This window comes from Ctenopharyngodon idella, chromosome 22 (genome assembly GCF_019924925.1).
Source record: "Ctenopharyngodon idella isolate HZGC_01 chromosome 22, HZGC01, whole genome shotgun sequence".
NCBI lineage: Eukaryota > Metazoa > Chordata > Actinopteri > Cypriniformes > Xenocyprididae > Ctenopharyngodon > Ctenopharyngodon idella.
Genome location: NC_067241.1, coordinates 16780937 through 16806772, shown reverse-complemented (window position 1 = coordinate 16806772; position 25836 = coordinate 16780937). Strand labels below are relative to the sequence as shown.

The 25836-nt window shown below is 36.8% G+C and overlaps 3 protein-coding genes and 1 non-coding gene across 5 annotated transcripts in view; 2 read left to right on the top strand and 2 right to left on the bottom strand.

The window, feature by feature from the left end:
- Nucleotides 1-1343: 1343 nt before the first annotated feature.
- Nucleotides 1344-1415, bottom strand: trnaq-uug (transfer RNA glutamine (anticodon UUG)). Its single transcript has one exon. It is a non-coding gene; the product is annotated as a tRNA-Gln (tRNA).
- A 3910-nt stretch (nucleotides 1416-5325) lies between these two features.
- Nucleotides 5326-14489, top strand: LOC127505557 (FH2 domain-containing protein 1). Its single transcript, XM_051881187.1, has 12 exons — nucleotides 5326-5690; nucleotides 6706-7194; nucleotides 8101-8162; nucleotides 8245-8347; nucleotides 8414-8499; nucleotides 8585-8685; nucleotides 8773-8843; nucleotides 11007-11114; nucleotides 11240-11304; nucleotides 11461-11578; nucleotides 11671-11835; nucleotides 12228-14489. The coding sequence occupies exons 2-12, from the start codon at nucleotides 6811-6813 to the stop codon at nucleotides 13215-13217; spliced, it is 2253 nt and encodes a 750-aa protein (XP_051737147.1). The 5' UTR covers nucleotides 5326-5690; nucleotides 6706-6810; the 3' UTR covers nucleotides 13218-14489.
- asgr1a (asialoglycoprotein receptor 1a) lies at nucleotides 14245-22621 on the bottom strand. Of its 2 annotated transcripts, none has more exons than XM_051881210.1 (9): nucleotides 22470-22621; nucleotides 19079-19201; nucleotides 18340-18462; nucleotides 18107-18211; nucleotides 17588-17659; nucleotides 17417-17491; nucleotides 17184-17335; nucleotides 14778-14887; nucleotides 14245-14699 (listed from the first exon to the last, which is right to left on the bottom strand). In XM_051881210.1, exons 1-9 carry the CDS (start codon nucleotides 22600-22602, stop codon nucleotides 14546-14548), a joined length of 1047 nt encoding a protein of 348 aa, XP_051737170.1. In that variant the 5' UTR covers nucleotides 22603-22621; the 3' UTR covers nucleotides 14245-14545. The 2 variants fall into 2 exon arrangements, with proteins under 2 accessions (XP_051737170.1, XP_051737171.1); XM_051881211.1 differs by lacking the exon at nucleotides 22470-22621 and adding an exon at nucleotides 22019-22039.
- Nucleotides 22622-23212: 591 nt separating this feature from the next.
- plod3 (procollagen-lysine, 2-oxoglutarate 5-dioxygenase 3) overlaps nucleotides 23213-25836 on the top strand; it is an 11852-nt gene continuing 9228 nt past the window's right edge. Inside the window, exon 1 of the mRNA XM_051881188.1 lies at nucleotides 23213-23464. Within this exon, the coding sequence (XP_051737148.1) occupies nucleotides 23383-23464 (82 nt within the window). The 5' untranslated portion in view covers nucleotides 23213-23382. The remainder of the gene's footprint in view (nucleotides 23465-25836) is intronic.

Here is a 25836-nt window from a genome sequence, read left to right as displayed (position 1 = left end):
GGGGAATCTATAACATTCATTTTTTTTTTTTTTTAATAATTAGTGTATGACTGTGTGGGCTTGTATGCTCTAAATGTAAAAGAATAGCAGAGATTAAACACCACAATTATGACAATAAGGACACGGAGGAACAATATCATTGGAATCACATTCATACTGATTTTTTTTTCCAGCTGATGAACGATTAAAAAAAACATTGACAGCCAATCAGAATCCATCCTTCTTTAAAGAGCTCAAACATTTAAAGCAGCAAATGACAAAACCGCAGCGAGTGTATAATAAACGGAACTTTATTATCTATATGGGCCTTAACTGCCACCTTACTCTGACTTCTGTGCTCAACTTAAACTTCCATTTCCTGTCTTACAAATATTTTAGCATGCAACACTTATTTTCTTAGGGATAATCATTTGGACACATTACATTTTTGCAACCTTCCCAGAACATTGTTCACATCCTCAGGCTCGGATGTAAACACTATCAACTCCGAAATTATTCCGCAGCAGTCAGGTGGTACAAATAAGAGCTCTGTAATTTGTTTACATTCATTATTATTGTAATGTTATGTGCTTTGAGACATGAGGTAATTTAACACTGTCCCTCATGACGCTTTACAGACTCGTTGATGTGTTTTGAAGGAGGCGTGGCTTTAGAGGCGCTCTGAAGGGAGGGTGGGATCTAATGCTTTCAAACTTAGCTTGCCTCTCTGAAATCGCCTACCCGACCTTTAAAGCTCCTGAGGAAGACACACGGATCCTTGTACATAAATAGATGCAAACTTTTCATTTATTTATTTGAAAAGCGTTTTGGAAACTGAGTCATGTACGAAAATGTATTGTTCATATGAATGAAGAATGAGTCACACTGCTTTCCTGGAGTCAAAGGGATACACTTACACACAAAAATCCTGTTTGTTTCCTTCTTCTCTGCATTTTTCCTTTGCTCGTTTCCTTTCTGGCACTGCGAATAAACTACTGCGAATATTTTTGGCTCTGAGTTTGCTCTTATTGTAAGTCGTATGTGTAAATGTAAACGTTCATGAACAATCCATGAAGGACATTCATGCTTCTCTTCATTTTTTTTCAATGATATAACCTTGGTCTTTATGATATAACGTGCATAACGAGTCGCCCACACAGTTAACGTTTTACCATATGACAGCATATGTGCTTTCATTAAAGAGACAATCTCCCTTCTTGATCAAGGACAGTGGAGTTCATTTTCAAATGTGGGAGAAGTATGATTTCAACATACAACCTTTTGGTTCTGGCCAGTTCTTTAAAACACTCCAAAGTTGTTATATCTTCTTTCTTTCTAATTCTTTGATTCATCTGAAAAGGACGAGGTCCCACCGAGATTTGAACTCGGATCGCTGGATTCAAAGTCCAGAGTGCTAACCATTACACCATGGGACCGGCGCGGCAAAAGGAGAAATAACCGACCTGTGAACATTTACAATAATAAAAAAAAACCTTTTCAAAAAGTTTACATTTAATATATTTAACTTACAGAACTTAAAGACACATTTCAGCAGCTTTTTCGGCAAATATAGCCTATTAATCAGATTACGACTTGGCATCATTAAAAGCTTGCTGACCAACACGAAGTGTGTGTTATTTTCTCATCATTTTCAGATAAACACATTAGCCTATACATAATTATAAAGTTTATAACGTTAGCCGAAGTTTGCATTAGAAGAATTGTGATTCCTGCAATCAGTTCTCAAACTCAAGCTTGTCATATTCAAGTTTAAAACCCAAGAGCTTCATCACCTTCAGCACATGTTTCTTTCTTCATTATATTATTCATAAACTGTGATCCCAACATAATTCACCTCAAACGCCTGCTTCATCTGAGGTGAAAAGACATGCTTGAAGGGTGTAAACGACCGTGAGGAGATGTTTAATTATTTAATCAATGGACAGGCAGCAGAAGCATCAGAATAGAACAGAACAGAATTCACGTTCTACACTCTTAAAAATAAAGGTTTCTTAAAGCGATAGTTCACCCTAAAATGAAAATTCTGTCACAATTTCATCCTGTAGAAACTATGGATCCAGATCTGTTATTATCACCACAAGATTGGAGAATAGACCAGAAAATCAATCAGAAACTCGAGCTGAAATCAGGAACTTTGATTCATTCATCTTATACTGAATGATCTGCAACCTTTTTACCTACTAACTCAGATAGTGATGGGAGAAACGAAGCTTTTCGAAACGTTTAATCAATTGAAGCTTGGCAAAATGGTTTACTGTTTCGAAGGACTTGAAACACCACATGCTGGTGACCCCTGCTGGTCAAAACTGTGTAAATGCTTCGAAAACTCAGTCCAAATATGCATAAAAACACCTTTTACAAACAATTACAAATGTTTTATTGAAAGTAATCTATTAAAGCATCATGGTCTCTATAATATGTGTTATTTTAATAAATTGTAGGGCTTGTTTTGTTTGTTTTATGGAGAGTTTGGTTAGTCAGAGACTTCAACTCTTCCTTTTTATTTTTTAAATGTGTCATTATGTCTACAAAGTTATAAAACTACTCCGAGATCAGTTATTAAAGCATAGTTTACTAAAATAATTTTTAATACGCGCTCCGATCACGAAACCTTTTATTTTAATTGAAAAAGAAACGGTTTGAACGGGCGCACAAGACGCATGCGCAAACACCTTCGCGCCAGCGCGCGCGCAAAGAGAGCAGTTTTTGAGGTGAGAGACATCTTTCTTCACGACGAATTAAATTAATGACTTTTATTTAATCAAATCATGCCTAATTTGATTTTAAGTTAGTGACATTTTGAGTAAAGAACATTATGAATTGACCGTTAAAATATTATTGTGACAGGAATGAAACGATGTGAGGTAACCTACAAGTTCAGTTTGTTCAACACGGCAATTGTTCAGCTAAACTTTCATTAGACAAATACTCTATAAAACAGTTATGAAAGTTGTGAGTTTTGAAAATTGAATGTGATATTAGACCATACAGTGTGTGCCATGAAGACCGGAAGTCTGTCCCTCGTTTTTCATTCCCGTAAAAATGAATATGACTTCCCTGACTAAGGTCTATTTAAACGGTATATGCTAAAAAAAAAGAGAAAAAGATTATGATTTATGTAATTGAATTGCATATAACATTCATATTTGTCAGTCATACATCCATGAAACAGGTCAGATTTCTGCACTGGCACTTTGCATCGATTTGATTTGATTTAAATTATTGTATGTTCAAAATGCATTTATTAAAATTCCTTCAAATCAGCATAAACCTGTTCAATTAAATTTATTCAGTTGTGGAACAAGCATAATACAATTAGTTGAAATGTATAAGATTGAAACAAATTGGATTTATCGATTATAAATAAATAAAGCGGGTTATTGTGTATTTAAAACATTCAGTTTATTAATACTATTATAGAAATTCGACCTGTTTCACTGACAAATATGCATCACACAGTTTGTTAGCTTGTTAAAACTGTAAAACAAATTTTATAGGCATTTCAAATACATATGTTTTTAATTTAGGTCTATAACCTCTTTTGTCTTGTTTTTTGTTTTTTACAGTCATGGAGAAAATGATTGGCACTCTTGGTAAATATGATTGAGGAAGGCTGTGAAAAATAAATCTGCATTGTTTATTTTTTTGATCTTTCATTAAAAAAAAAATCACAAAAATCTAACCTCTCATTGAAGTAAAACTAATAAATCACATTATAAAATGTTTTTCCCTAAAACATGTTGGCCACAATTATTGGTACCCCCTAGAAATTCTTAAGAGTAAAATATCTCGTTTTTAGCACACCAGGGTGATCATGAGCATGAAATTGTCCAGTCATGACTTTCCGTTTCACATGAGTATAAATATAAGGAAACACAAAGGCCAAATTCCCTTAAATTCCCCAAATTCCCATTTCCACCATCAGGGTAGTAATTAAAGGGGACCTATAATGCCCTTTTCACAAGATGTAATATAAGTCTCTGGTGTCTCCAGAATGTGTCTGTGAAGTTTCAGCTCAAAATCCCCCACAGATCATTTATTATAGCTTGTCAAATTTGCCCCTATTTGGATGTGAGCAAAAACACGCCGTTTTTGTGTGTGTCCCTTTAAATGCAAATGAGCTGCTGCTCCCCGCCCCCTTTCCAGAAGAGGGCGGAGCTTTAACAGCTCGCGCTTCGGTCGCTCAACAACAACAAAGCTGGAGAATCTCACGCAGCCAAAATGAGGATTGTCAGTAACGGTGTTCAGCCTTACATTGTTCAAACCGGAGTCGACACTGATGGAGAGACTCAGGAAGAAGTTACAACTTTTAGGACGTTTCTGAATGTTTAGTGGATAAATTTATGTAGTTGCTGTGGAGTTGATTCAACTCATCCACTAGCATGTGCCGTCATGTTAATCTTTTGTGTTGAATTGACCCTCGTTTGTGAAGCAGTCCGGCGTAAAATGACAGCATGTCAACAACACTCTACTACAACAACTCTTCCTCTTCTCTAAAGCAGCCCAACATGGCCCCGCCCCCTTTGTTGTGTGTTCTCGGGGGCGGGTTTATGTAAATTTTAGGGTTTGTGATGTCACCAACCCAGGGAAGAAGCTCGTTTTAGTCCCTACCAGCTGTTAAAAAGCGTTTTCTGTAAAAGAAAATATCTCCTTTGCATGTAACTTTGCAGATGTTGTTTATGCTCAAACAGCAACATTACACACTAACTAAAGTTAAAATATGAAATCATAATCAACCACCCCTTTAAGAAGTTCAAATCAACTAAAGATGTGACGAATCTCCCTAGAAGAGGACGTGTGTCTATATCGTCCTAACGACGGTGAGGAGGAGAGTTTGAGTGGCCAAAAAACTGCAGAGATTAGTTGAGTCTTTGGGTCAGAAAACCTTAAAAAAATTATCAAACAGGAAAATCCTGATGGTCTCTGATCTCCAAACTCATCAGGCATTATAGAAGAAGACCCAGAGCTGTAATCTTGGGAAAAGGAGGTTGCAAAAAGGTGCCATTAACTGTGGCCAATGTGTATTAATGAAAAATATTTATTTCATAAAGAGATTTCCCCTATTTTCATTAGTTTTACTTCAATCAAAGATTACATTTTATTATTTATTATTATTATTTATTTTCACAGCCTTCTTTTTTCATATTTACCAAGGGTGATTCTGACCACAACTGTAAATTACTATTTGTATAAATTCTTCAGCAAATTTTTGTGTGTAAAACAATCATTCGAATGATAAAACGCACTGAAAATGGCATGACTGACAGTTTACTGATGTTGGGTGTGACGGGCAGAGCTGTTATCAGTCTTACACACACTCACACACACACACACACTCACACACACACACACTCACACACACATACTCAAGATCGTTTACACGTCTGCTTTAAAATTACAACGTTTACAGTTCGCATCATTTTATGCCATGATTGTTGTTCACTACTCTGCTTTAGATGAGACTGTACTAATATAAATATTTGAGTGTTTTACTGAAGTGTGTGTGTGTGTGTGTGTGCGCATGCGCGAGCTCCTGTCAGACTCACCGGACGCACAGAATATTCACTTTCCTCAATTTTTAATGGATAATTAATTATTTACTTATGAAAATATTTGATAATTCGTACGATTTGTTACAGTTATGATCATTTAAAGTGCTGTGACTGAGGCATATTCATTATCACATTAAGGTAAGTTTATTTTCTTCATCACTGATCAGTTGTTAATATATTATACTACTGTTTGTTATGTATTATAGTTTTCATGAGGAATTTAGATTAAATATAAGCGTTATCTTCATGATGCAGCTGTTCAGATGTGCCTTTAGTTGAGTTTACTTATGCTTAGTTGTTTGTCTTCTTGATTATTCGTGTGTAGTTTGTTTTCTCAGTTTAATCATGAGATTTACTCCATAAGAAAGATTATTTATATCTGGTTATTCATTCATTCCACTGAGGGACGTTTGTGTATAAAATATGTTACAGCATATTTTTGAACGTTATTATATTGAGAAATTGTGGGTTGTCAGGTTTGTTCTTACAAACAGTAAATGAAAACAGAAACATATTCATCACCAAGAGCATCATTTAGTGAAACACACTGATGATGGTGAATTATTTCTGATGCTGGTGTCATTTTATGTTTGATTAGTGATTAGTTTAATTTAGTTTGACAAATGAGGGCAAAGTTAAAACACGTTGAAATATTGAAGTGATGATTGTATGTTATGCATAATTTCCGCACAGACGGTTGAGTTTGTGCCTTTGTGTAAATATTTGCTGATATGGACTGATATTTTGTTCCATAATAAACTGCTGACGCCATGATGTCATCTCATAAAGATCACATGACGTCAGCACTAGACGTAAATATCTGAATTAAACTCTCAATATCCCAAAAAGTGTCTGTTAAAGGATATTTCTATACTCTAATTTAGGAACAGTTGGATTAGAAAAGCTGTTTTCAGCACACAAATTCACATGAATGCTCTCCGCTCATGCTCCTACATTATTTATGATAAACCGGATGTGTGTCCTATAAAACAATGATGAGTTTGTCGTTCTTTGTGTTTGTATCGTCACTGAAGTGTGACGTCAAATGCCAGAGAATTCATCATGTCGTTCTTCAGAACATGTTGAATATTTACAGTTTGATTTGTGTCTCGTTAATTAATGTGTTAATTTTGTGTTAATTCTCCTATTACAGAATGTTGGCTGAATCTGTAGGGGGCGTGGCTTTAAGAAACACCCTGATGATGTCATGCAGTGAACTAGCGCTCATCTTCTGACCCCACCCACATCTCCTTCTACTATGAGCAGTGTCTCGTTGGCCAATGAGAGCCGGAGTTTTGATGATGAGGGCGGGGATGTTGTTTTATTACATGGCCACACCCCCATCAACGCCCCTCCTCCGGCTCCTCCTCTTCCTCCACCCCCGCCTGTGGAAAACTCTGCAGAGAGGAAGAGGAGGGTGAGGAGCTTCTATTGGAAACCGATTCCTGAAGATCGTGTCAAACAGCATGACGGGCCGAACCTGTGGACTCTCGGACGGCACAGCAGGGAGCCGGCGTTCCACATCGACATCAGAGCCATCGAGGAGCTGTTCGGACAACACGAGGACACTCCGATTCCCACTGCGACCGGCGGGAAGACTGTCGGACGAGGACACGCTTCTGTGAGAGCTCTCAGACAGCAGGTGAGACACGAAACATGAGTCCTGATGCGGGTTATTATTATCGTCAACTAAATCTAAAACCATTAATAAACATTTTTGTTAAATAAACTTTTACTGAAATAAAATAAAATATATTTTTTAAAAATTAAACTTATTACATTAGTTTAAGTACTAAAATAGACATTTACAAAAAAGCAAAAACTAAAAAAAGACAAAACACACAACAAAATTACTAAAACTTTAACTAAAATGAAAATATAAAATAAAAACTAATTCGGAATACTAATAAAAACTTTAAAAAAAAAAAAACTAATAAGCACAAAAAATAAAACTTAATATGAAAACGAAAAAATATAAAAATAAAAACAAATTTAAAATACTAATTAAAAGTACATAGACAAATAAAAAAAATGAAGAAAAACAAAACATGACAAAAACACAGCAAAACTACTAAACTTTCACTAAAATTAAAATGAACACGGAAAATGTAAAATAAAAACTATTTTAAAATGTTATTAAAAACTACATAGACATTAAAAAACAAACACTAATAAAAATATCAAAAGCACTACTAAAACTAACTAAAATTAAAATGGAAAATATTAAAATTAATTCAAAATATGTATTTAAACTAAACTAAAAAAGGACAAAAACAGCAAAATGTTAAACAAATCAAAATGAAAATATATAAAAGCTAATTCAAAATATTAATAAAAACTATATAGACATTAAAAAACAAAAACTAATAAAAAATGACAAAAACTAAAACTTACTAAAATTAAAATGGAAAATATAAAAATAAAACAAAATTACTAAAACTTTAAAATGAAAATGGTTTGATTATTTTAGTGATGAGTATGACGAACAGCATTAATGTGTGTGTGTGTGTGTGTGTGTGTGTGTGTGTGTGTGTGTGTTTGTCTTTAGATCAGCATCCTGGACTCCAAGAGAAGCTTGAATATCGCCATTTTCCTTAAACACTTCAAAAGGTAAGAATGGAGTGTGTGTGTGTGTGTGTGTGTGTGACGGTGTGTGTTTCATTCATCCGCTCATCCTCCTCTGTATGTCCAGATCCAGTGAGAGTCTTCTGGACAATATTCTTCATGGAAACACGGGCGTCTTCAGTGTGGAGTCTCTCCGAGAGTTGCTGAAGCTCCTGCCGGAGGAGGATGAGGTAAAGACACCATTGATTGATTGATTGAGCAGATTATTGCTTTATGATTGATTGATTGATTGACAGGTGAAGAACCTACAGGCGTTCAGCGGGAACCCCAAAGACCTGCCGCCGCCTGATGCCTTCATACACCAGCTCATACATTTACCCAGGTACTCTGTGAAAGACAGATCAGGTCTGGCAGTGATCAGGTCTGGTCCAGGTCTTCTTTAAGCTGGTTCTTCTGTGTGTCTGCAGGTATGAGGTGCGTCTCAAGGCTCTGCTGCTTAAGGAAGAGTTTTTCCCTTCATACACAACCATGAAGCACGACATCGCCATCATCCTGACCGCCATTAACGGTGATCCTGCTTTCTTAATTTCTAAATACTGTGTCGTGAGGTTTATAAATACTAAATACTTTCTGCTGATGATCTCTTATGTAATAGAGCTGTTGAACTGTGAGGAGCTTCACAATGTCCTTCATTTAGTGCTGCAAGCTGGGAACATCATGAATGCTGTAAGTCATGTACTTTTACACAAACACACTTATATATGTTACAGTGTTAATAAAGGTAGTTAATAATTAACCAAGCTACTTATGATGATTACATTCACATTTATGCATTTAACAGATGCTTGGTCAAAAGCAATTTACATATACATTTTTATCAGTTCATGCATTCCCTGGGAATCGAACCCATGACCTTGGCGTTGCGAGTGCCATATTTACTGTTTTTGAATTTTTTGTATTAAGGTTAAAATTCTGGGTATCGTAATGTTCAACCTTAAGAAAAACAACAACAACAACAAAATCAGCTAAAAACAGTAAGCCTTCAACATTATTACTTTTCGCATTTTACATTTTACAATCGAAATTCAACGTTCATTTGCTTGGACTTATGATAGCAACCTGAATTGTAACAAAGCACTGTTGGCCAGAGGAGAACTGGCCCCCCGACTAAGCCTGGTTTCTCCCAAGGTTTTTTTCTCCATTTTAACACCAATTTGCCACTTGTCTGCCACCTAATGTCACCTGATGGAGTTTGGGTTCCTTGCCGCTGTCGCCTCTGGCTTGCTTAGTTGGGGACACTTGACTTGACATTTTGATATTCAACAGTGCTTTTGATCTGCCTGCATTGACACTATTCTTTAAGAGCTGCTGTGCAGCCAAACAATGTACCAGTTATCAATGTAAAGCTGCTTTGACACAATCTACATTGTAAAAAGCGCTATATAAATAAAGGTGACTTGACTTGACTTGAACTGATAAAAATGAATGCCTCCAACGCAGCGTACATTTCTTCAAATAAAAGTGTCTGCCAAATGCATAAATGTAAATATAACATCACAGACATAATAGGAACATCATACACACATTAGACAGTCACTTCAGAGAGTTGAAACTTTGCAGGCGTGTTCATGACCCTAAATGGAAAATAATCACTCAATTTCAAGAAAAACATCTTAACATAGTATTTCTGACAGCTCAAAAATGTGTTGTGGGTAATATATATATATATATATATATAACAAAAACACAACAGAATTATATCATAAAATATCATTAACCTGATAGAGAAACAATGGAAGTCTACTGTACAAACCTGTGTGTGTGTATGTGTGTGTTTTATTTATATAAAAACAATGAGGATTTCACTGATGGTCTATTAAACTCAACCATATAAATTTACACTAAATTTCACCACTAAAACAAAACAACATTTATATTTACTGTCACAGTGACAAACTTACACTGTAAAAAATTTCCAGGAATTTACAAAAATTTACAATTGCAAGTATTATTTTACAGAAATAGTCAGAAATTTACAGTGAAATTAATGCATGCTGGGTCATTTTCTTACGAATTACTGTTAATCAACAACAAAATGATACATCACAGTATTTTAAGAAATATATATATTTAAGAAACATATATAATTTTAAGATATTATATTGTTTACCACTGTAATTGTTTTGAAGTCACCATAATGGTGATCAGTGTTCATTTGCTTGGGATCTTGGACCTTGTATATTCATATTCAAATTTCTGTTCTAGCCAAGTCAGAAGTGTGACAAATGAAAATAAGCTGATTTTAAGTTAGTCAAACTATTCTTAGCATAAATATGATGATTTCGTTTTAGCGTTATTTTAGCACGAAGATTTACCAATTTCAACTGTTTGTAGATTGAGCTTTCTCAATAGTGAGATTTATCTTTGAAAGTTGTGACCTCGTCTTGCAACACAAGACTTTTTTTTCTTATAAGCATCACCTAATGATGAACAGACATCAATACAACAAAACACAACAAAGGTGACACTAAACAAATACTAATAAAACTGCTAAAAGTGAACCAAAAATAAGTTCAGCAGCACAGATAAAACCAACAAGTATATATATATATATATAAAAAAAACTGTACAGCATAACCTATTGATGCTGGGTACCTTCACAGTACATATGGATTGTAGAAATACAATATGATATTGTTTGTTTACAGTATTTTTTGTTTTCTAATCCTGTAAACTCACAGTAAAACCAAGCTTTTTTACTGTACAATTGTAAAAATTTGACTGAAATTGGCAGTAAAGTACTGTAGATTTTACAATACATTTCTGAGAGTGCAGTTAGATTCAAGAGAAGTCCTACTGTGACATTACTCTGAAAGTATACTCTCTCAGGGTGGGTCTGCCGGTAATGTCGTGGGCTTCAAACTCTCCTCTCTTCTGTCACTGGCCGATACTAAAGCCAACAAACCTGGAATGAACCTGCTGCACTTTGTCGCTCTGGTAAGTGTCGGTCTGATCTGGTCTCTGTAATGTGACACAAAATACACACGTGTTCTTTTATGAAACAAAAAGGTCAGAGAACATCTCAATGAAGCGAAACATGTACATTTGTGTGACTTTTACAGGAGGCTCAGAAGAAAGATCTGCTCATGTTTCCAGAGAAACTTCTGCATGTTCAGCAAGCGGCTCGGTGAGAATCAATCAATCAAAACTATATAGACATATTTAAAAGAAACTAATAAAAATGACAAAAACACCACAGAATTATATCATAAAATACCATTAACCTGAAATAATGGAAGTCTACTGTACAAACCTTTGTGTGTGTGTGTGTGTGTGTGTGTAGAGTGTGTGTTGACAGCATCCATGCAGAGTTTCATTCTCTGAGCGGAAGAGTTGATGATTTAGAGCAGCACATCCACACAGATGATGAGCTCCTGACGCAGCTGCAGTCCTTCCTGAAGGTGACCTCTGACCCTTTACCTGGCTTCTATGACTTTTTTCTCTGATTTTAAATATAATTTTGTTAAATTGTACCACTGATGGTGTGTTTCAGAGCGCTGCTGAAGCTCTGGAGGATTTGAGGATCAGGACTGATGAGCTTCAGAGGGAAGGAGACGCTCTGATCGATTTCTTCTGCGAAGACAAAGACATCTTCAAACTGGATGAGTGCTTCAGAATTTTCCAGAATTTCTGCTCCAAATTCAAAAAAGCTGTTCAGGTATCTTATTTATTCTATATATTGATATATATTATGTATTATTTATTTAATATTTTAATATAATGTATTATTATTCATTTTAATGTAATTATTTATGCACTTATTTTAATATAGTTTAGTTTATTTTAATATTTATTTATTTAATATGTAATATATTTAGTTATGTATTTATTTTAATATAATTGTATTTATTTGAATATTTAATGTCTATTTTAATTAATTTAATCTTTATTATTATTGTTATTTATTTCTTTATTTTTACATTGTTTTTCTCTAATCTTTTACCCCTAGCACTCCCTTTTTTCACCGCCCTGGTTTGAAAACCCCGGTGTAGTTTATTTCAGCTAACTTAAACTCATTCTGTTAATCAGCTGCACTTATTCACTCCGCAGGAGAACGTGGAGCGAGGAATGTGGGAGGAGTCTCGGCACAAGCGTCTGAGGGAGTCGGAGGACAAGCGTCACTCGTGGGCGGGGCACGAGGGTGTGGGCGGGGTCTTCGGGTTGCGGTCCAATAGTGAAGCAGACATGGCGTTAAAGAGGGAGGGGCTTCTGGAGCTGCTGACGACGAGCCCTCACAGTTCGCCGCTGCGCTTCGGCAGTTCTCGTCGCTCACGGCAACAGAAGAACATGACCTTTGACCCCTGTGGAGCTGATGTACTTCCTCCTATACACTCGCTCTCCATTGCGCACAACAGCATCATGACAGAAGAGCCAGAGATACAAAACAAGAGCCTTTCCATAGAGGAATTGCAGAATAACGAGCAAACACAATACAGAAATACAGAAGTGACTCCAAATGTGACCTTTGACCCATCTCAAACAGATTTAGAGGTGATGAATGACAATCATAAAGAATCAGAGAACACAACTAAAGATAACGTCAAGCCTACACGTGAAAACGCCGAAGCAACACGATCGATCCAAACAAACAGCAAACGCCCTGTCGGCTCTAAAAACAGACCATCACCTTCATCTTCCACTAAACCATCTTCATCATCATCATCATCAAGTTTGAGGAAAGTTGTTCCTCTCAGGACGCAGATTCCCGCCAAGAAAACACAAGCGGTTCGGCCACCGTCACAAGAGAAGATGTGTCGCGCTACACTAGACCGCCGCAGCCCTCGAACTTCTGCACGCGACTCCACCATCAAACCTCCCGGCTTTGCTTGCAACACCGTGGCGTCCACAACACGCAATGCCGTCGCTCCTGGAAACCAGCCAAAGGCTGCACCAAAACCGTCTCCGGGGACGCAGACGCCGCCGCTCAGGCTCTCGCACACTCCTGCTGGCCGTCTGAGGAAGAGCAGCTCCGCCATCTCGGAAAACTCTGTGTTCATTCGTGGGTCACGTGATAAAACTGTCAAACCCGTCTGGAGGTAGAGAGAGGGGGAAGAATAGCGCTAATGCTAGCTTTAGTTAGATAGACAGTTCCAGGAAAATTAGTCTTTCAGCTCATAAACTAGCGGTCAAAAGTTTGAGTCTCTTCTGCTCATCAAGGCTGCATTTATTTGATCAAAAATACAGTAAAAATGTGAAATAATATTACAAGGTGAAATAACTGTTTTCTATGTGAATATATAGTAAAGTGTAATTTATTCCTGTGATCAAAGCTGAATTTTCAGCATCATTACTCCAGTCTTCAGTGTCACATGATCCTTCAGAAATCATTCTAATATGATGATTTGCTGCTCAAGAAACATTTATAATTATTATCAATGATGAAAACAGTCCATATTTTTGTGGAAACTGTGATAAATTTTATTTTTCAGGATTCTTTGATGAATAGAAAGTTCAAAAGAACAGCATTTATTTGAAATAGAACTTTTTGTAACATTATAAATGTATTTAGTGTTATTTTTGATCAATTTAATGCGTCCTTGATGAATAGAAGTATTAATTTCTTTCATAAAAATAAATGTATAGAATCTTACTTACCCCAAACTTTTAATCAATGATCATTTTTAGTAAAAATCCTTGCATATTTGTGTATAATTTATTACAATAATAAATATATTTATTATTATTATTATTATTACATAATTTTCTCTTTAAATGTAGGTTTGCTCATAATTAATAACTGATTGATATATTGCATTGAAAAATGTATACATTGGAATTTGAAACCTGAACTTTTGAGATGGGACAATTTACACGATTTCATATATATTTTATGCAAAGCAAATATATATTTATTAATAAACTGTCCATCTGTGATGTATTTGTGGAAACATTTTGATGCAGCATGTGTATATTCACCTTCAATTGTGCTAAAATACCACAGTATTTTCATAGAAACAATCCAAACATTGATATACAGTATCATTACCACAACATTACTATAATATTGCCATAACTTTAATCCAGCAACATTACTGGATTATTACATTAAGTGCTGCAGAAACATCAATTTCTTTTATTTGTTCAGCAGATGCTTTTATTCAGAACAACTTTCTTGGATCACAACTGGATGACTTTTGTCATTGGACAAAAACTGAAGCTAAAATACATTGTCATGCCCCCAAAACTAACCAGCATAAAATAAAAATTAAGCATAAATGAAAAAAAGTTAAGCAACTTTTTCTGTTCTGATATACAGTAAATATAAGAATTGAAGCCTTTAATATCATTAAATATGAAACACGATACTGTTAACATGCACATTGATGTGTTTTTTATTGGTTTTGATGAACTGTGTTTGTTGTCAGTCGTCAGATGGAGGACGCGTGAGCTTTGCAGACGTAGCGGTAGCGTCGAGAGCAGTGGTCGTCGTTATACCGGCCGTCGTGGTGAAAGTGAGCGCAGTCTTCACCGCCACCCAAACCATGTTTCTGCCAGTTATCAGGCTGACCGGGCATCCATTCACTGCACACACACACACACACACACATGTGACAAACAGCAGAGTGTGAATGATGCTCCTGATGGCGGACAGACACTCACCTCCTGACAAACACGTACGGCGTCTCGTCCAGCCATTCCCACTCGCCGGTGCGGCCGTCAGTCAGACCCAACCAGTAGAACAGAGGCATGGTCTTACTCACCACGAAGCTCTGAACACACACTTCTGATTATGATTCTTTACTAAATGATGGACAGTTTAATTCAATAATATTGAATAAACATGCTGGTTAATTTGAATAAACCTGCTGGTTCAGTAGGTTTAGTTGTATTAGTTCAGTTGTGTGTCTAATGGAGTTGGTTTAGTTGTGTGTGTTTTTGGTGTTTTTAGTTTAGTTGTGTGTTTGGTGTTGGTTGTTTAGTTATGTTGGTTTAGTTGTATTCAGATGTGTGTCAGGTGATGTTGGTTTAGTTGTAAGGCTTAAGTTGTGTGTCTGGTGTTGGTTGTCTAGTTGTGCTGATTTAGTTGTATAGATTTAGTTGTATTAGTTCAGTTGTGTGTCTAGTGGTGTTGGTTTGGTTGTGTGGGTTAAGTTGTGTAGATTTAGTTGTATTAGTTCAGTTGTGTGTTTAGTGTTGTTGGTTTAGTTGTTTTAGTTCAGTTGTGTGTTTGGTGCTGTTGGTTTAGTTGTGTGGGATAAGTTGTGTAGCTTTAGTTGTATTAGTTCAGTTGTGTGTTTGGTATTCTTGGTTTAGTTGTGTGGGTTAAGTTGTGTAGATTTAGTTGTATTAGTTCAGTTGTGTGTTTGGTATTCTTGGTTTAGTTGTTTTAGTTTAGTTGTGTGTTTGGTGCTGTTGGTTTAGTTGTGTGGGTTAAGTTGTGTAGCTTTAGTTGTATTAGTTCAATTGTGTGTTTGGTATTCTTGGTTTAGTTGTATTAGTTCAGTTGTGTGTTTAGTGTTGTTGGTTTAGTTGTGTAGATTTAGTTTTATTAGTTCAGTTGTGTGTTTGGTGCTGTTGGTTTAGTTGTGTGGGTTAAGTTGTGTAGATTTAGTTGTATTAGTTCAGTTGTGTGTTTGGTATTCTTGGTTTAGTTGTTTTAGTTTAGTTGTGTGTTTGGAGCTGTTGGTTTAGTTGTGTAGGTTAAGTTGTGTAGATTTAGTTTTATTAGTTCAGTTGTGTGTTTGGAGCTGTTGGTTTAGTTGTGTGGGTTAAGTTGTGTAGATTTAGTTTTATTAGTTCAGTTGTGTGTTTGGAGCTGTTGGTTTAGTTGTGTGGGTTAAGTTGTGTAGATTTAGTTGTATTAGTTCAGTTGTGTGTTTGGTATTCTTGGTTTAGTTGTTTTAGTTTAGTTGTGTGTTTGGAGCTGTTGGTTTAGTTGTGTAGGTTAAGTTGTGTAGATTTAGTTGTATTAGTTCAGTTGTGTGTTTGGAGCTGTTGGTTTAGTTGTGTAGGTTAAGTTGTGTAGATTTAGTTGTATTAGTTCAGTTGTGTGTTTGATGCTGTTGGTTTAGTTGTGTGGGTTAAGTTGTGTAGATTTAGTTGTATTAGTTCAGTTGTGTGTTTGGTATTCTTGGTTTAGTTGTTTTAGTTTAGTTGTGTGTTTGGAGCTGTTGGTTTAGTTGTGTAGGTTAAGTTGTGTAGATTTAGTTTTATTAGTTCAGTTGTGTGTTTGGAGCTGTTGGTTTAGTTGTGTAGGTTAAGTTGTGTAGATTTAGTTGTATTAGTTCAGTTGTGTGTTTGATGCTGTTGGTTTAGTTGTAGTTGTGTGTTTGGTGTTGTTGGTTTAGTTGTGTGGGATAAGTTGTGTAGCTTTAGTTGTATTAGTTCAGTTGTGTGTTTGGTATTCTTGGTTTAGTTGTTTTAGTTTAGTTGTGTGTTTGGTGCTGTTGGTTTAGTTGTGTGGGTTAAGTTGTGTAACTTTAGTTGTATTAGTTCAATTGTGTGTTTGGTATTCTTGGTTTAGTTGTATTAGTTCAGTTGTGTGTTTAGTGTTGTTGGTTTAGTTGTGTAGATTTAGTTTTATTAGTTCAGTTGTGTGTTTGGTGCTGTTGGTTTAGTTGTGTAGGTTAAGTTGTGTAGATTTAGTTGTATTAGTTCAGTTGTGTGTTTCATGCTGTTGGTTTAGTTGTAGTTGTGTGTTTGGTGTTGGTTGTTTAGTTGGGTTGGCTTAGTTGTATTAGTTCTGTTGTGTTTGTGTAACGGAGGCCAGCAAGTAGGAGCTGTGCAAGTAAACCTCACTCCCCTGACCTCAAGAGGTGCACTAGCAGCTGACACTAGAGGCTGCAGTCTTTAGCGTCCTTGTTAGCGTGCCCGCCACCCATGCCAGAGACCCGGGTTCGAGACCCGCACAGAGCGGGGCAAGTAGGAACTAAGGGTTACATTTGGTGCTGTTGCTTTAGTTGTATGAGTTGTGTGTCTGGTGCTGGTTTAGTTGAGTAGATTTAGTTGAATTAGTTGTGTATCTTGTGTTGTTGGTTTAGTTGTACAGTACTGATCCACTCTGACCTTCTCCTGTTTGCTGTTTATGATGAGTAACGCTGCTCTCTTATTCTCACACTCGTCTCTGGCCGCGTCCCATGGCATTCCGTCTTTAGAGAAGAAATAACAGTGTGTGGAGAAGAGAAGCCATCCCTCAGGACAGCACAGCTCCTGCGTGTCTAAACACACACGTGTGTCGGGTCAGTGACAGCGAGAAATGAAGACATACCAGCACAAACCTCTATAGCATCATCACTTACTGTTGTTTATGTACTTGTCAATGCGGCATTTTAGCTCCGAAACTTTGTCACGAAGAACCTGTGCTGAATCAGACACTACACACACATACACATATCTGTTAGGATCTGCAGTGGATTTTATTTAGTTAATAGTGTTTTGTCTGTTTATATGTGAACATATGTGGTACTTACTATCATACATCCTTGTTTGCATCGTCTCCTGGTCAAACTCCAGATTGGTGATGTCCGAATGCATTTTTTGTCCTGAAAAAAGTAAAAGTTTACATGTCTAATTTTTTCCAGTTTAAAGTAATATAGCTAGATATAGTAATCCACAAGATATGCCCAGTTAACAGGGAACATTTTCATAACTTTGACTAACGTTATGAACAAACATTCATTCAAAGTTTTCTGGTCTTTAATAACCTTCTCAAATTGTTAGCTTAAAACATAATTTACACATTGCGTTTTCTGAAACATTTTAGTTGTTTGACGTTCAAAATTAAAGTTCCCATAATGTTTACAAATTGAATGTTCCCTTAACGTTCTCATAACCAAGAAAAACTTTTTAAATATGTAAAATAAAATAAAAAACAGGACGTTTTGAACGTTTCATAACGTTAGCAAAACCTTCTTACACCATATTTTTGTTGTGTAGGTGGATAAAGTCTTTTTTTTATGTTGATAAAAGATTATGAAGATAAACATTACCGAATTCTTCCAGAATTTTTGCTCTGGTAATGATGCTCAGGAGCGTTTCTGTCAGATTCTTCATGTTTGTCTCCGTAGTCGAGAACTTCCGGTCAAACTTCACGTCTAACAAAACACACAGTTACACGTGTGAAGAAATTAATTGTCATTATTTTGGAAATTGGAAACAACATGTATACATACAATACAACAACTGTATAATATCACAATATGTTTCAGTGTGTGTTACTCACGGCTCACAGATACCGTGATGATCAGCAGCAGCATCATCAGAGCCGTTACACCGACGGCAATATACACGCGCCACCGCCAGCGACTGATAGAGGGCGCTGCTACAAACCTGGGCACAGACGATTCTAACACACATACACATCATGATTATTCTTCTGTCTGACCCTTTTCACAGACTGACGCGTTTACAGTTATTATCATAGTAAATCTAGCGACTTTTTTTGTATTTCTTCGCATGTAAAAAAATGTATGTACACTTATATATGTAACTGTGTTATACATTCCATAAAACTATGTAACGCTGCTATGCGAGTATTTCTAATGCAAAGGCATGGCGGTAAATTTGGCATCTGTCTCTACAGTAATCAAGCTTCTTTTTTGTACTAATTAGTATTAGATAATTATAATTCGAATTATTATTGTGTCTGTGAAGGTGTCAAACGTTGAGGTTAAGGGTCAGAAGAGTTTGAGCAGCTGTATAAACCACAGTTAGTCAAATAGCAAAGGAATGTTTGAGAAAGACACACACAACAAACATACGTTTGTTTTTGTATCTTTGTGGGGTCTTCCCAGTTCGGTAACACTTCACAATTAGGTCTCATTAGTTGATACATTAACTAACAATGAGCAATACTGAGCTAATGATATTTTCATTTTCCTAAAACTCACAGAAACCTTTTTATATATTACTTAAAACATGTTTATTCCTGTGTTTTCTTGTGTTTTGGTTTGGTTTCACACCTTTCCTCCAGAACTCAGCATCATCACTGGTGTCTGGATTCTCCAGGTCGTCTGTATATTGGTTTCCCACAGAAACAGAGCCGCTGTCTGATGTAACGACCCTCATGATGAGTGAGTCTGGACCTGCAAAAACACACAACATTAGTTCCTCATTCATTTAATATTCTAGTCAAAGAATCTCTTATAGAAACTCACTAGAAAAAGACACCTTTAGCGCCTTTCCGGAGCTCAAGTATGTTTCACAAAAAGTAATAACATAACAATCAGTCATTTCAAAGTCATGACAAAGAACTGTAACATTGTGTAGACAATGTAGAAGGTAGACAATATAAACATACGAACACAATCATGAAGCAAATGCACAATATGACTGATAATCTGGGTTTGGGGCTGTGATTTGAAGTAAATACACATTATGACTGATAATATTGGGTTTTGAGCTGTGATTTGAATTCCTAATATAGTGAAGAATCAGTGAAGAATCTAGTGTGATACCTAACTTTCTGACTGTGGCAGATGGAAAAATTGATGTAGCATCAAGGTCAAATCTAGGAACATTAGTTATATTTTTTGTTAGAGTTAGGGGACTAGTAATTAAGATCTCAGTTTTGCTCAAGTTCAATCTTTAGCCAGCCCTTCAATTCATCGACACATAAGGATAACGAGGCAGTCTGGTGGATAGAATATGGCCAACAAGCTGTATATATCTAAATATCATAGTAACAGTGGTAAAGAAAACCACGATGATGAATAATTTGTCCAAGAGGCAAAATGTAGATAATGAATAATAATGGGCCTAGAACCGATCCCTGGGGAACACCCTGTTTGAGTAAAGCAGTGGGGATTTGTAATTGTGCACAGAGTTGTAGTATTGTCTATAAGTATGATAAGAGGAGAACCAGGATAATGCAGCACCTGAGATGCCAATCTCTGAAAGGCAGGAGAGTAGTAGCTTGTTGCAGACAGTATCAATGTCTCCTGTGCCCCCATATTTCCTTGATTCTCCCGTAGCCGCTGGTTCCACCCAGCTCATCTTTGTTCTACACAACCACATAGAACAAAGACGAGACAGGACAAAGAAACTCTAGAGAAGGATGCAGAGCGGGCGAAGTGCAGGAAACCAGTATATGTGATGGTGGGAGAAACCAGGGTGGAGATGATGGTGGGAGGAGCCAGGCGGGACCCAGAGGACAGCCAGGATGATGGACCACAGCAGAGTCGAGAGAGGGAGAAACCATGGTGGATACTTGGCTGAAGACACCAGGGGGACTGCTGACAGAGATAAAGCTGAAGGATGTGGAGACCCAGGTGGAGCTGAAAGAGCCGATGAGCCTACGCAACATCGATGGCTCTGGAGACCGAGGCGGAGCTGCAGCGACAAGTGTCCGAGGTGGAACCAGGGTGCCAGAGGACTGAGGTCCTCTCCTGTGCCCCCATGTAACTGAACTAAAGTCTCCTGTGCCCCCATATTTCCCTGAAACCTCCAAGTCTCCTGTGTTCCTGCTGGTTCCTTTCAGCTCTAAGTCTCCAGTGCCCCCACTGGTTTTGCCCAGCTCGAAGTCTCCTGTGCCCCTGCTGGTTCCGCCCAGTCCCGCCGTCTTCTGCTTCCTCTTTCAAGTTCAGCCAATTCCTCTGCCCCATCTCTGCTGGCTCCCTTCAGCCCCTCGGCTCCTCCTCTGACACCACTCTATTGTGTGGATTTGCCTCGGGTCTTCCGGTCTCCAGCTCCGCCCACTCAAGAGGATCCCCTGGCTCCATCTCCAGCCGTCGATCCTGTCACTCCACCTCAGTCCATCGACCTGTCGGCTGTGCCTTGGCTCCTCCCTTCGCTCTACTGGGGACCATTGTCCTTACTGCTCCACCGGGCTCCCTTGTATCATCTTTGTTCTACATGGTTGTGTTTATATTATCACCTGTGTTTTCATGTATCTTGAAAAGAGTTATTATTAAAAACTGTTGTTAGATTATCTCCTTCATCATGCGCATCATAACAGCCACCCAAACGTGACCTCAACATTAACACTGTTATTGAACTGAATTGAATCAACATTGAACTGAATTGAATTCATTTCATAATTGATAAACTTTGAACTGTTGTTGAACTGAACTGAATCAAGTGTAACTAAATTGAATTAATTTCGTAATTGTGAAACTGCAACAAATGGGATATGATGTCACATTCTATGTTTTAAGTTTTTTAAACATAAATAACTATTTATTGTTGTATTTTTTGAATGATATTTGTTAATTTTAATAAATTACAACTATCAGTTCATTCAAAATGTGAAACGTTCCATCTACGCCACTTTCCCGGAACAGTTTTGAAGTTTGTGTTCTTTGAATTCAGTCAAGAGTTCAATCTGTTCAGAATCAGATCCTCTATTGGTCAAATGTTTTTGCATCATGCAAATTCACAGGTCAGAATTCAGCAAACTTGAACTTTGATTCGCAGCAGAAGACAAAACATTTTCACGTTAGTGTGTTTCCGGTCTCCTGTGTTCATGTGTGTTTGTTAATGGAAGTCAGTTTAAGTCTAATTCATCTTCCACACATATATAAAGTTTTTCAGTATTTCAAAATAAAGTTATTATTACCATTGGGGCTTTCTAGAGCAGAAAAAAGTAGATAGAGAAGAAAAAAACAGAGGGAAGGAAACAGTTTACACAAAAATAAGTTATCCCCAATAAAGAAGATTCACCTTTATCTGTTTAATAATGACAACATTTTGAGAGGGCTGATAAACACATAAACTATGATTTACTGATCAACCATGTCAAAAGACTTTTTTAACAAAGAGGAAGAGGAAGTAAAAGTAAGTTTGGATATTTAGCATTCAATCACTTCATTACTAACATTAAAAATTATTTAGACTTTCAGAGAAAATGACTAAATAGTTACATAATTTTAGGGGGATTTTACAGTTTGAAATCATAAAAGCACCTTTATAACTTTTCATTTTCTTGTTCTGGTCTTACTTTACTACCCAGAAACATTGATCTGATCTGAAAGATATGATGAAACATCAAGAACTTTATTAACATCCAAAGAACCACAAAGAAACTCTAGTAACCTCAAACAGCCAAAAATAATAAGAAATGGTTCTGAATTAGAGGAAGTTCATCAATAAACCTTAAATACTTCAACAAAACATCAGTGAACATTTATTGTGTGTGTAAAAACTGACACGGTTTTTTTCTATATGCAACTGTTTGATTTCACCGAGCGATGTGAAATCAGTGTTTCTCACTCAAAGTTAGTCTAAATCGTGAATAGTTTCGTCTAAATTCATCTGTTAGTGAAAGATCAGACATTCAGGTTACTGCTACATTATTAATAATTCATGAGATGCTCATGGATTTCACTTAAAAATAAATGTTAATTTTCCACTTACCTCCTTCACGAGTTGTGCGTATGTGTGTGTATGTGAGTGCACTTTGAGCTTGATGAAGTGAATGAATATTTACTTTGTGTGGAGTACAAACGAAACAGGAGCTCCAAACAGTTTGTCCATTTGTCCAGCACATTTGACCTAAGATCAACTCAAGATATATATATATGGAGGTTGGTTGTAAAAATCTCTTTTACAAGGTTTCACAGTGTCTGTACTATTTGTCAGCAGCAATACATAGGCTATTATGGCATTGCCACCAAAGCTCAGTAACTATTACAACAAATGTTGGGTTAAACTTTCATAGTTTTCATGAATGTTCAATTTTTTTCCTAAAATGTGGAAAATAGTCATAATAAAGAATAAGTGGATGTGTCCAAACATTTATTGCTAGTGCAAAATGTATACTGCTGAATCGTTATTTTTTAAAAAAAACAAACAAAAAACAAACAAACAAAAAAAAACGTATAACTACTAAATAACCTAATAAAAAAAGAGATATTATCACGTAAATGTAAACACTAAATATTGGTGTGTATATATATATATATATATATATATATAGGATTTACGTATATTTTTAGAAACACCCGTTAAGTTATTCCTAAAACGTGGCACTCCTCCCTCAATATCTCTTTTTGTAGCCCAAAGGGTTGATTTTTGTGAGAATCGCGTTCCATTTGTCTGACTCTGATTGGTCGAACGCCATCGCGTTCTCTCTTTCTATTGGTTGCTTCTCTGTCCGTCATCTTCTCCTCCGAGGTCCTTGGCTGTACAAACGGAAATAAGGCGGTTTCTTCATGTTGACGGTGGAATTCCTGCCCGCAGTCCGCGAACTTCGGGAGAGTTCTGCACTGGAGCGACGTGAAAACTGAACCGAACCCGAGCGAGACGCGTGCAGAGACCCACGAGCGCGATGACTGCGGTGCGCGTGATCCTGACCCTGATTCTGGGCTCCGTTCAGCTCTGCCGAACCGAGCCGCGGCCCGGGAAACCCAGTAAGAACCGTTATATGATTTTCTGTCAATCTTGCATTTAAATGTCCAGTCAGATTTGAATCTGAATGTAACTGCCGATCCGAACAAAAGGCCGTCATGTTAACCATTATTTTGGTCAAAATACCGTGAAAATGTGGCAAAACGATATTAACCCTATTGTCATCACAAAGAAATAAATCAAAATGACAAAAAGTTTCTCACACTGTTGAATCATTGTTCAGTAACGAGTCCTGTAGAAACTGTGGTATTTTGTTGGAAACCATGGTAAATTTGTTAAGAGGGATTCAAAATATTTATAAAACAGAAGCAAACTGTATTGAAAAAGGTCCTTCAGAAGCTTCAGGATCCACAGAACATCAAGAAACAGGCTGGAGATCCAGAAACTTCTACAGAAGAAACTGGGTTTGAGTTTCTGATGGTTTCTCATGGTCTTCACATCATCAGTACATTAATCATAAACATCAGTTACACCAGTGAACTATATTCTGCAGATAAATATGTTTTAGTGTATTTTGCGTTGGTGTTTGTTGTCTGACTCACTCGGGCTTGAAGGAATTACATGAAACCACAGTGGGATTGTGGAAAGTACTATACAAATGAAGTTATTTTACTATTAGGATTATATAATCTATAAACAATATAAGTATTTATTAAACATTGGTGTTGTTCATCATATATCGACCAACATCTGACCATTTTGAGAGGCATTGGTTTGGTTAAAGGTGCAATATGTAAGATTTTTGCAGTAAAATATCCAAAAACCACTAGGCCAGTGTTATATATTTTGTTTACTTTAGAACTTACAAAATCCCAAATGTTTGCAACTATTTGTAAATTGTGAGAAAATTGCAATTTTAACCAAGGCTCCGGGACGTATGAGGAGTCGCCTGTCAATTGCGTCATACCCGTGTTACCCTCGGTTTCCGGTTTTATTTTGTAGAAACCATGGAAACGCCAAAGACGCTTTAATATATTACGCTTTAATAGACAAGGGAACAACTGTTTTGATATATTTATAGACAGAAAACTAATAATTGTTATATAGCGCAACACGTTTAGTCTTATTGCTTAAATCTAATTTTCTTGATTTTTTTTGTTTTGCGAGTATCATGCTTTACCATGCCTCAGAGAAAAACACTATTTTGTGAAGTAGCTAACATAGCATAATCATATGCAGCTTTATTTTTAGTAACAGTAATGCAGAATTTTCTCCATCATACAATACATTTTAAAATTAATAGCATGCCATTTATCAACACAAGCCATCCAGCATTTAATATGATACTCTAAAATCGATCTGTCTTACTGTAGTGTGTAACAGTGTCTCACAGCAGCCGCCGAGTGAACGCACAGAGTAACGTTATAACATCCTTTTCAACACTCTCAAATGTATCTAATATGATAAACAGAGCTGCGTTACCTCATACTCATGACCGGAAAAGCGGAAGCGGCGCCGGCGACTGTGGCATAATAAAAGTTCCGCTGCTCGTGAGGCGTGTGTTGCGCAATCGCTCCAGCGGCCTCGTTTAGCTCCCACAACACTCGGTCCTGCTCTGCTTCATAATAATCGCATCCATGAACATGATTTCTTCCCGAGGCCTATCCCAATTGTTTTCCACCAGCTGTGATTTGAAGACCACATGTCCCAAGATTCCGCGCTCAAACTTGGCGTCATCAAGCTACGTTTTGTTTTGAATAGGCCTCTAGCGGACAGAAAATATTACATATTGCACCTTTAACTGATTAAAAACCAAACAATCTTGTCAACATAATAAACATTTAAAAAAACATATTTCAGGTATTCTTTAGGGAGTTGGGAATAAATTAACACTCATTTTACACACATTTATTAACATTTCCCATCATCAATGGAATATTTAAAGGGTTAGTTCACACAAAAATGAAAATTATGTCATTAATTACTCACCCTCATGTCGTTCCACACCCGTAAGACCTTCGTTCATCTTCAGAACACAAACTAAGATATTTTTGATGAAAACTGAGAGGTATATGACTCGTCCATAGACAGCAATATAATCAACACTTTCAAGGTCCAGAATGGTACTAAAGACGTCGTTAAAACAGTCATGTGACTGCAGTGGTTCAACCTTAATGTTATGAAGAGACGAGAATACTTTTTGTGCGCAAAAACAAAACAAAAATAACGACTTTATTCAACAATCTCTTCTCTTCTGTGTCATTCTCGTACGTTGTTTACGTCCAGCGCTTCCAGGTTCTACGTCAGAACGCTGACTCATTATTGGCCGGCTCCTGCGTCATCATCACACGCATGCGTCGTGCTGATCACATGATCAGCTTTGGCCAATACTGAGCCGGCATTTGGACGTAAACATGGAAGCCTTCACTGTGTT